This window comes from Podarcis pityusensis (genome assembly GCF_964106645.2).
Source record: "Podarcis pityusensis genome assembly, chromosome: 4".
NCBI classification, from domain to species: Eukaryota; Metazoa; Chordata; class Lepidosauria; order Squamata; family Lacertidae; genus Podarcis; species Podarcis pityusensis.
Window position 1 is genome coordinate 73932526 of NC_138027.1, and position 12413 is coordinate 73944938.

Consider the following 12413-nt stretch of genomic DNA (forward strand, 5'->3'; position numbering starts at 1 on the left):
AAATTGTTGTTTTAAACTGTTTTTAACCAATAGTTTTATAGTCCCACCCCCTGTAAACTGCTTTGTGTTTGAGTTGTTTTTTTATTTTTCATTTACAGTTGAGCAGTGTAGAAATCTTGTGAATTAAATAAAAATAAATGACAGGATAGTTACAGGATAGATACGGATTGTGGATAATGTCACATATATAACCGTCTTCCAAACTAGAAGGGAGGATGCACTGGATACAGAGAAAACAGGAGTGTGTACACAGCCTTAAGTCAATGGTGTGTTGTTTTTCAAATTTGATTTTGAGGAATTGATTGTAATTGGAATAGATCACAGTCATATAGAACCAAGCTTATTTATTTTTTAAAACTACGTTTTGGATCAGCCAGACTTATGCGTGTTACCATTATCAATGGATGGAAATTAGGATAGAGGCTTTCCGATTAAAAATGGCATTCCACTTTAGAAACTATGAAGATAAAGAGTCTGGTGGGAGAAAATACATCACTTCTGCAATTACAGTGTCTACAACACTGGTATCTAATGAGGTCCCTGCCCCCATCACACCTCAGATATTGCTGTATTTCAGTTCCCATCACCTCTTGATTATTGGCCATGCTTTTGGGTTGATGAGAGTTGCAATCCATGAACATTTGGAGTCACCTTGTTGACTACTTTGAAATGCTAGCCTGGTCATGGGACCGAGACGGCTCTGGTCGCCCTAACAGATGATCTCCGCAGGCAGCTGGATCGAGGCAGGTCGGGGCTGCTGATTCTTCTAGACCTGTCAGCAGCCTTCGACATGGTCGATCACGAACTCCTGGACCACCGCCTTGCCGACGTGGGGATCCAGGGCACAGTCCTTCAATGGCTGTGCTCGTTTCTCTCTGGTCGGGGACAGAGGGTGGAACTTGGGGGGGAATTGTCATCACGCCACTCCTTGGTGTGTGGAGTGCCTCAGGGTGCGATTCTCTCCCTGATGCTTTTTAACATCTTTATGCGCCCCCTCACCCAGCTTGTCCGGAGTTTTGGGCTGGGTTGCCATCAGTATGCCGATGACACCCAACTCTATCTGTTGATGGATGGCCATCCTGACTCGGCCCCAGACACACTGACCAGATGTCTGGAAGCTGTGGCTGGATGGTTACGTGGGAGCCAGTTGAAGTTAAATCCTTCGAAGACAGAGGTCCTCTGGCTGGGACGGGGCGATATGGGATTGAGGGGGCAACTACCATCTCTTGCGGGGGTGCAATTAGTGCCAGCATCATCCGTTAAGAGTTTGGGTGTAATCTTCGATACCTCCCTCTCTATGGAGGCGCAGATTACAGCTATAACAAAGGCGGCATTTTTTCATCTCCGCCAAGCTAAGCAGTTGGCACCTTATCTCTCTCGCCCTGACCTAGCCACTGTGATCCACGCGACGGTCACCTCCAGATTGGATTATTGTAACTCGCTCTACGTGGGGCTGCTCTTGAGACTGACCCAGAAACTCCAGCGGGTGCAGAATGCCGCGGCGAGACTCCTTATGTGGTCTTCGCTGCGAGATCATATTCATCCGGTACTATACCAGCTACACTGGCTCCCGGTGGAGTACAGGATCAGGCTTAAGGTGCTGGTTTTAACCTTTAAAGCCCTATACGGCCTAGGACCCTCGTACCTACGGGACCGCCTCTCCTGGTATGTCCCACAGAGAAATTTATGGTCTGCAAATAAAAACATCCTGAAGATCCCAAGCCACAGAGAGGTTAGGCTGGCCTCAACTAGAGCCAGGGCTTTCTCGGCCGCAGCTCCAATCTGGTGGAACGCTCTGTCACAAGAGACTAGGGCCCTGCGGGACCTGACATCTTTGCGCAGGGCCTGCAAGACAGAGCTGTTCCACCAGGACTTTGGTCAGGGCGCAGCCTGACCCCCTCCTCTGGCAATCTGAACAGAATTTTGCTTAATGGTTGCCATCAATTTGATTTTAATTAATTTTATAATGAATGTTTTTAGAATGCTGGATTATTTTGATTGTTGTTAGCCGCCCTGAGCCCAGCTTCGGCTGGGGAGGGCGGGATATAAATAAAAATTATTATTATTATTATTATTATTATTATTATTATTATTATAAATGTGTGTGTGAAATGTTGGATTTGGAAATGAAGTTCTGAAATGTCACGGGAGTGAAGTGGCAGGGCTTCTAGAGAACCAAAGCAAATAGTCTTGGGCAAGGTGTCTCTGTCAGCAGAGATCTCCTAATCTCCATTGCTGTTGACTACATGGACTAGAGTCTAGTCCATACTATAGAAATGCTTTGTTTATTACTGTTTTCCCCTTTCCTCAACTTTAATCTAAAGTTGATGTGGCAAGAGAGAGAGAGATGGAGAGACTCAGCAGGGGAGAATGCACACCTGTCTGACTGCGCACAAACCAGACACAAGTTGTTTCTTTTGTGGCTTCTCCTGAATGTCACAAAGGGACCTTAATGTTTCTGTTAACAGCTAGTAAGATGAACCAAACTTCCTGCTTTCAGGCTTCCTTACTTACGTGGACTGAATGGCTTTACCTCTACTGCCTTACTTTGAAATGCTAGCCTGGAAAATAACCTATAGCCACTGATTAAATGTGTGTGTGAAATGTTGGATTTGGAAATGAAGTTCTGAAATGTCACGGGAGTGAAGTGGCAGGGCTTCTAGAGAACCAAAGCAAATAGTCTTGGGCAAGGTGTCTCTGTCAGCAGAGATCTCCTGATCTCCATTGCTGTCATAGACATAAAAATGATCTTAAACAACAGGAAAAGGTGAATAAATTCCCGCGATAGGCATGAATCACAGTTCTCCCAAGACAGAGCACCTGGTGGCATTTTGAGAAGTTTGAGGGCCACTTTCTTCACAGCTCACTTTTCAGAGATGGCGCTTGGACTGGATTCATAATCAAAGATTTGGGATGGTATCTAATGCTACTCCTACTCAGAGTAGACCCACTGAAGTGTTTTGGCATTTCTAAATTTAGTGCACTGATTTCAGTGGGTCTACTCTAAATATAATCGTATTGGATGCAACCCTGCGTGTACTAAAAGTGCCAAACACCTGCCATAGTTCTCACATTCAATAAATACTGAATTTTTGGCATCTGCTGAAAAATTCATTTTTATACAAGCCTACCCAGATGCTTATAAAGTTGAGATGTTTCTAATCTGTTTTAGTAGTTTAACTTCTCTGTGTTTTAAAGTATGGTTGTGAGGTTTTAATTTTACTGGTTTTTCTTTTGTATACTGCTCTGATTTAAAAATAATAATTCAAGAAATGTATATATTTTGTTAGATAGATAGATAGATAGATAGATAGATAGATAGATAGATAATGGCAAGTTGTGGTTTTTCTGTTCATTCCCCTCTCCTATAAAGAGCCAACACTAAAAGTGACACTGATACTGCAATGTAAAGTCCAAATTTGACTTTCTGCATTAAGTGACATATAATAGTTCTCAGTCAGAGAGCTAATATTTCTGTGGACACAAATGCGATTTGTTTTTTTCTATTACAGAGGTGTCAGAATGTTTGGGAAATCTACATTTCAAACATTTCCTGTTTTGTATGGTCACTTCTCACCTCTTTCCTTAGTACCCATGGAAAGCCTTTCTACTTTGAACCTTTTGTTATCTGAGGCAGCATCTCTATTTCCCCCCTGACCCTTTCATATTAAATGTTTGTAATATATTCAGTGTTTTAATATTTGGCATTTTATAAATAATAATATTAAATAATAAATAATAATATTATTAATAGATAGATGATGATGATGAGATAGACAGATGATAGATGATAGATAGATAGATAGATAGATAGATAGATAGATAGATGATACATAGGTAACTTTGGTACTAGTATCAAAACATACAAAAGCTAAAATATACAGAGTGGTACCCAACATCAGTCTAACTTAGGTCTATGGGTTCACTCTGAGCAAGACTTATTGGATATTGCCTGCATTCCATACAAAAGCTACTTTACTGTAAGGTAGAATTTGCAATAGGCAGAACATTTAACCATGTGAATTGGTCATAACCGAGTGACAAACAGTTTTTTATAAAGACAACTACTGGGCTGTATATTTTATTCAAAGGTAGGATTTCCTACAGAGAAGAAGAAGAGGAGGAGGAGGAGTTTGGATTTGATATCCCTCTTTATCACTACCCTAAGGAGTCTCAAAGCAGCTAACATTCTCCTTTCCCTTCCTCCCCCACAACAAACACTCTGTAAGGTGAGTGAGGCTGAGAGACTTCAGAGAAGTGTGACTAGCTCAAGGTCACCCAGCAGCTGCATGTGGAGTAGTGGGGAAGCGAACCCAGTTCACCAGATTACGAGACTACCACTCTTAACCACTACACCACACTGGCTGAAGTGTTCAGTACTCCTATGAATCCAAGCATGGAACATGAGAGAGACATGTCAGCTGGACAACAGTTCAATAGGCTGAGGTATTATTAGGGGGTTTTGTTGGGTTGGTTGTTGCTGTTGTTGCTGTTACCTTTTTGTATCTTCATTTTGTATCTTATGATTGGTGTATAAATTGTTTGATTCAGTACATACCTTTTGATGTTTTGTTTGTTGTTATGATATGTTTGTAGTTATGTAATTTTTCATATGTTCTCAGCCACTTTGAGCATGGTTTTAACCTTGGAAAGGCAGCGTGCAAATAAAGTGATTGGCTGACTGATCATTTACATTTTTTTATGGACCTCTGTCTAACATGGTTCCTTGGAGCCATTCCAAACTGCAGGGCAAATGACCCATCACTTGGTCTCCTGGAGATGCAGATAAAACTTAAGAGCTTGAGCTTCCAGTGAAAAGATTAATCTTGGTAAGAAAATATGGAATGTGCATTTCCTGACGAATGACTGAAACAAACAAAAGATGGAGTGTGCAGAAGGTACTGGGGCAACTGACATCTTCAGTCAAAGTAATGTATTTGATTCATTTTTCTTCAGGTAAAAGCAAAGTTTGCCCAGCAAGGGAACCATCTGCTTCAGCCTTAGAATTGACAAATAGCTAATTATCTTTTTCTCCCGTAACAACAAATCAACGGGGGTGGCTTGTGCAACCTGCATACAGCATGGACTCTTCTGATTCATGCTGCTTAATAAATGCGTATTAAGCATTTGTCCTCTTTCGAACAAATGAGACAAAATGTGGTGTGCCAAGTCAGAGCAGAGACAGGCATAAGAAATGCATTCATGTGTGTATGTCTTGTGCAACCAAATCTGGGTGGGGTCATGCAGATCACTGATATGCCATGTTTACATGGTAGTAGATGGAATTTAAATTTATCCTGAGTTCAAATTAGATGCCAGGATAGACAGAGCCTGATTTCAGAAATTCCAACAATATTATGGACTTTGCAGAGTAACCCCCTATGTCCAGAGGGTGAAACTCATTTCTTTCTCATATTTGTATCTTGATTTTTGCCCAGCAGAATCCCCCACTATTGCAATAACCAACCAACCTACCAATTTCAAAGTAAAATAAAAATAAAAATGGAGCAGCTACAACTATATAAATGTATACATCCCTGGTTTACCCTATTCCTCCACCAAGTTGTTCAGGGTGGTCTATATGGCAAGTACAGTGGTATCTCGGGTTACATACGCTTCAGGTTACATACGCTTCAGGTTACAGACTCCGCTAACCCAGAAATAGTGCTTCAGGTTAAGAACTTTGCTTCAGGATGAGAACAGAAATCATGCTCCGGCGGTGCGGCGGCAGCGGGAGGCCTCATTAGCTAAAGTGGTGCTTCAGGTTAAGAACAGTTTCAGGTTAAGAACGGACCTCCGGAACGAATTAAGTACTTAACCCGCGGTACCACTGTATCTCATATTTGTTGGCATCCATCTGTCTTGAGAGACAATGGAGTGTGCCTCCAGGGGTGAAGTCAAACCACTATGTTAGCAGCACTGAAGTGACCTCCTTGGGCTCAAGCCAGGGCAGTGTGTATGGATGTCTTGGTTTGCCAAACAAGACTCCTCTCTTGACCTCCATGATCTAATACTCTGTTCAGCTATAACATACTGACCATAATATTCTGATACAGCAAGCACCATAATCAAAATTGCAGGGTGAGGAATCCAGTGGTACTGCTTTACTAAAACGCTTCTAACTTACAGTCAGTTGTGCATTCCCACCTCTACAGAAGCACAGGAGATGTGAAATTATGTTATCCTGTGTTTACCCAACTAGTGAGAAATTAAGGAAAGAACTCCTGGTCTTGTAGCGACCCAAATTCAAACACTCATTGAATCCTGGCAGCATATGAGTGTTTGAATTGATTAGCCTTCATTCCCCCCCCCCTATTTTCCCTCCACTAATGGACACACACATGCCACCTTGATAAACAAAGCATCCCTCTCTCACACACACAGACACCAAATTCTTTGGGAGGAAACCCCAACCCTTCAATAAGCAAAGAAAACAGATTTTAATTAACCGCGATTCAAAGAAAATTACTTGAAGCCCTACAGAAATCAACAGAACAAGCCAGTAGCAAGTACGATTTCATTAATTTCAATTGCATTTAAGTATCAACATTTCTCTCTGGATCAGGGTCATTATTTAGAATTTGGTAGCTGCTGTTTCCCAATAAAATTATTGGCATTAAAAGTTTCCATTGTGAGTAGGATTAAGCCAAACATTCCAACAGAGCTGAACATCACAGCAAAGAGCATTGTTACACGGAAGAAGAAATAAGTCTAAGAAAGAGTAATTTAGCCTATACTAATTTGTTGTACCATCATGATATTCTGTATCTTAATAAAAATAAGGAAGCAGAATTACTAGCACAACCCTACCCCAAAGTAACCCCCACTGTGACTGGGATTTACTCCCAGTGATAAAGGCAAAGGTACCCCTGCCCGTACAGGCCAGTCTTGACAGACTCTAGGGTTGTGCGCTCATCTCACTCTATAGGCCCGAAGCCAGTGCTGTCCGCAGACACTTCCGGGTCACGTGGCCAGCATGACAAGCTGCATCTGGCGAGCCAGCATGGCACACGGAACACCGTTTACCTTCCCGCTGGTAAGCGGTCCCTATTTATCTACTTGCACCCAGGGGTGCTTTCGAACTGCTAGGTTGGCAGGCGCTGGGACCGAACGACGGGAGCGCACCCCGCCGCGGGGATTCGAACCGCCGACCATGCGATCGGAAAGTCCTAGGCGCTGAGGTTTTACCCACAGCGCCACCTGCGTCCCTTTTATCACTCCCAGTGATAAAATTATCACTGTGATAATTACTCCCAAATAAGTATGTATAAGACTACATCCCTAATTTCTTCTGAGTTCAGCTCCAAATGTCCTTTATGGCCAGAATCACTGCTAAAAACAGAATTAAATCATGTACACTGTAGACCAGCAGATTCATTCACATAATTTATTGCATAGCCTCCTGCAACTAAAGCTTTGCCTGTGCACCACAGACCATTAAGTGTTAGTTAACTGTGCATATGCACTCTACAGATAGCTCAGAGAGATATTCATTGTGTTATAAAATGCCACTGCCAAGTTCACTGGATGGGAACAAATGTGGTTTTAAGTACAAATGTATTTTTGCCTTGCTGATAAGAGTTATGCATTTAAAAAGTGCTTTAAAGAAACCCAAACATTATTGTTAAAGTGTGATCCTGTGCATGTCTACTTAGAAGTGAGACCCACCAATTTCAATTTGTCTTCCTCCCAGGCTAAGTGCGTAGAGGATAGTATCTTTAGTGCACTTATTTGTGAATTTCTAAAAGACTCACAACAAGGTAGCATACTTTACATTAAAGCAATCTACAATGCACTTAAAGTCAAAACAACGAAAGCACTCATAAACGAACTACAATCTCACAAAGTTACAGCAGCAGAAGAATAAAAAGGATTGAGAAACCTCCAAAAGTCCAAGAGGGGGCCAAGTGTGAAAAATCTTTAGGAGTCGGGAATTACAAAGCCATGAAAAAACGGTCCCCGTCCTTCTAGTCAGCATTGTGACTGCAGTATAATGAACAATGGAGGCTAGTCTTCAAAGGTTAATGAGGCACTGCCACACCAACCTCAATCTGCCCCCAACCAACCCCCTGCCCCCAGCATGCTTCTTACATCTTGTCCAGGAGGCAGTGCAAGCCACAATCTCCTTCTGCCTATCACATTGCCTTTTGGACACTCAACAGTGAGGAAGATGGAGAGATAATGAGAATTAGTTGGCTCCATTGATAGTAGTAAGGTAAAGGACCCCTGGACGGTTAAGTCCGGTCAAAGGCGACTATAGGGTTGCAGCGCTCATCTCGCTTTTAGGCCAAGCGAGCCGGCGTTTGTCCACAGACATTTTTCCGGGTCATGACTAAACTGCTTCTGGCACAACAGAACACCGTGACGGAAACCAGAGCGCAGGGAAAGACCATTTACCTTCCCACCACAGTGCTACCTATTTACCTACTTGCACTGGCGTACTTTCGAACTGCTAGGTTGGAAGGAGCTGGGACAGAGCAACGGGAGCTCACCCCATCGTGGGGATCCAAACTGCCGACCTTCTGATTGGCAAGCCCAAGCGGCTCAGTGGTATAGACCACAGCGCCACCCGTGTCAAAATTTATTGTAGGCTTTGGGTACACCTCCTGTTGGACTCCTTTGCCTTCCTCAGTACCGGTTCCAATGGCCACTACCTACCACTGATGGATGATGAGTCACACAACATCAGTTTCCATGTGTGTCACAGACTTTTTATTGGGGAGCAGATGTTCCCTTACAATATCCTGGTCACCCCCAAACTTGGAGACAGTTCAGCAGTCAATGCCTTGGTTGCTGTGAGTCCACCATGTTGACATACAGACTTCCAAAAGATATCAGGCCAGTCTTTCAAAGGCAAAACACATGACTTCAATTTATTTAGGCGCAATTACCCAGTAGCCGCTCTGGTTCGCCAGAAGCAGCTTAGTCATGTTGGCCACATGAACCGGAAGCTGTACGCCGGCTCCCTCGGCCAATAAGGCGAGACGAGCGCTGCAACCCCAGAGTCGGCCACGACTGGACCTAATGGTCAGGGGTCCCTTTACCCTTTACCTTTACTTTACCCAGTAGTAAACCCCAAGAGTACCAGGACTTACTTCTGAGTAGACACATGCATAGGAGTGCAGCGTTAGTTTACATCGCCACGTTTTCTGTGGTCAGCATTGTTTCACCGTTGCTTGCAACGTCGGAGCAAGCATATTTCCCAAAGATAAATGGAATATGCATCATTTTCAAGAGTGTTTTTTCTGTGGCAGACAGATCACAGCATGATACTGCTGATCATCAGCTCTCTCCTGCCTGCACCGTCCTGGCCTCCCTCAATAAAGGGACAAAGAATTGTCAGGAAAGCAGAACCAGATCAGAAAATACAGCGACAACAGCAACCATAACACTTCACCTCGTCTCATGTTTTAGTAAAAATTAAGGGGATCAGATGCGGATGGCATGAGCAGCGATGCCAATAAAATCATTGACTGGAAGACACTTACCATATTTATTGATGACACTGGGCCAATGCTATTAACATAAATGTCAACATCAATGACAGTTGGTTTCACTGTGAAAGAAAGAAAGAAAAAAAGCAGCATTTAATAGTGCCCTGGAGACAACACAGGGCATCATGTTTAACATTTCTGTAATTATAGCCTTCCCATCTCAAATCTGTTTTGAAACAACAGCACAGCACAGACCATTTCCTTCCCCTCCAAGAACTCTTTAAAAATCCTCTCTCTCTTTTTAAGCAACAGCTTAGGAATGAATTCACATTGTGTATATTCTGGCGTACAGGACTCTGTAGTCCTCCTTTCTTCCTCTCTGGAGCTACATTTGGAGCGTAGAACTCCATAACCCAATGAAGGGGGCTCCCTTTATGGGTTGGCTTCCTCACCATCAGCCAGTCCCTTAGTCCATCTGCATCTCCTCCTGCTCCCACCCTCTGGATGGAAGACCCTGAAACTGACTCAATCTGCCAGGGATCAAAAGAGACATTGTATCATGGAAAGCTTAGTGGACATACCAATCGGAAAGCTAAACATGAACTTTATCGTTTCTCTTTCAGAGGGTTGTTTGCTGTGTTGAAATGTTGTGACTATTTGTGGAATCTACGGTAATTTGTTTGCGTTGTAGAGTTTAAAATACCGTGCTACATTGACTGATAGCTTGCTTTACTGGGCATAATTGGAAACTGCTTTGTGACCATTCGGTGGTGAAAAGCACTATGCAAATGTTGGAAATAAAACAAATAAATACCAATAAAAGAAAAGTAATTGGATACTTCTGCCTCTGCCTAGACACAACTAAATCCAGTGCCACCTAGTGACTAAACTATATATAGTATCACTAGCCACACAGGCTGTGAATACACCATACATTCGAAGTTCATTTAAAATACACAAACAACCCAAGAATCTTGCAGACTGGAGTTTACCTCACACAGCTGTACAATTCCGAGCACCCTTAAAAATTAAAGTTCCCAGGAAATTTGGGGTGTGTGTGTTTTAAATGTTCTTTAAATGTAGAGTGCATATACAGAAATAGACTACCATGGACACCTCCACATAAGGGCTGAAACAGAATGTCCCACCCCCATTTTCCTATAGTATTTTGGGGCTGGGGAATGGGGTGGAAACTTGGCCTATTTGTCCCTGTTTCATAAACCTGGTGTGGTCTCTTATAGTAATGCCCCCGACTTTAGAAGCTATCGATTGGCTTCAGGGAGACTCCCAAGGTAATGCAGAGGCTGATGGAAAAAGGGCAGCCTTGTAGAAATAGCCCCACCAGCACTGCTTTATCTGGTGCAGTTTTTTAAAGCAGACGAAGCAGATGGCAGCCCTCTGTTACCTGGAATCACCCTCCCCTCAGACAGCATGAGACCAGGGTGGCTGGGAGGTGGCCGTCACAGTAGGTATAATTCACCATTGAATCACAATAAAAAATGAGAATAGAATTTATTGCTGCACTAAAACATTATAATAACAAAGGGAGGGTTAAGTAAATATTGTGCCATGAAATATATATATATATATATGGTCATGAATTCTGCCAAATACTATTGATCAGTCTACTGATGATAATGACAGTGCAAGAAATGCCTTGATCCACTTGAATAATTTTGCTTGGTCCATGAAGCTTGGTAGCAGTACATGGCTTGTAAGATGCATTAGCATAGGTAAAGGTAAAGGACCCCTGGATGGTTAAGTCCAGTCAAAGGTGACTATGAGGTTGCAGCGCTCATCTTGCTTTCAGGCCAAGGGAGCTGACGTTTGTCTGCAGACAGCTTTCTGGGTCATGTGGCCAGCATGACTAAACAGCTTCTGGGACAACGGAGGACCGTGATGAAATCCAGAGTGCACGGAAACACTGTTTACCTTCCCGCCACAGCGGTACCTATTTATCTACTTGCACTGGCGTGCTTTTGAACTGCTAGGTTGGCAGGAGTTGGGACAGAGCAATGGGAGCTCACCCCATCGTGCAGATTCGACCCGCCAACCTTCTGATTGGCAAGCCCAAGAGGCTCAGTGGTTTAGATCACAGCGCCACCCATGTCCCTCTTGATTAGGAGAGAGTGGCTATGCAAGGAGTCTTCATGTTCAGAATGGGACATGTTCTGAATACCAGCAACCAGGGACAAACAGGTTTTCTCTCTCTTGCCCTGCTTGTGAGCTTCCTTGGCTAGCCATGGGGGGGGGGGGGGATGCTAGATGAACTGTGGGTCTGATTCAGCATGGCAATTCTTGCATTCCTCATTTGTACCTGTGATGATGTACACACATCCCAAGATGCTTGAATAAACCTTGCGTAGTTCAAAATACTAATGATCTTGCAGGCACATAAAACATACATGAGGGGGGGAAAGCTTTCAAATATTTCTGTTTCTAAATCCCATTGGTTAGATTTACATGACTAGCATTAATTACGGCAGTGAATGAAATGATTTCATGGGAACTGTACTAGTGAAATATAAAATCTCAAATGTGGGAAAGTGTTGGATTTCAACCGTGAAGACATGGGTTCAGATTCCTGTTTATTCATGTCACAGAGATCAGTGGGTAGCCTTGGGCAGGTTGCTATTTCTTAGCTTAACCTATCCCAGAGGGTTGCTGTGAGCATAAAATGGTGAGCTCCTGAGAGGCAGAAGAAATACAAATAGACCAGGGTTCACTTCGCTGCCAATTGGGTATGACGTTTCTCCCCTGTCTTCTGCAGTTTGAACTTGTGCGTATTTCTAAAACTTGACATTGCCAGTCAGTTTAAAAAATAGCAAGAAGAGAATGGAACCAAGAATCTGAAATATCCTTTAATTTATAATGATACAATACAGTGTAGAAATATTTTTCCATGCAAGCCTTTTGGCCATCTAATTAAAAGTTAGAAATTTGAATTCAGACTAAATGTAGGGTGGACATGGATGAATT

General features: G+C 43.0%; 1 protein-coding gene across 2 annotated transcripts in view; it reads right to left on the reverse strand.

The window, feature by feature from the left end:
• Positions 1-12413, reverse strand: part of GABRG3 (gamma-aminobutyric acid type A receptor subunit gamma3) — a 310487-nt gene that overhangs the window by 263029 nt on the left and 35045 nt on the right. For both annotated transcript variants that reach the window (XM_081001400.1, XM_081001399.1), the window contains exon 3: positions 9489-9556. In XM_081001400.1, the coding sequence (XP_080857526.1) occupies positions 9489-9556 (68 nt within the window). The remainder of the gene's footprint in view (positions 1-9488; positions 9557-12413) is intronic.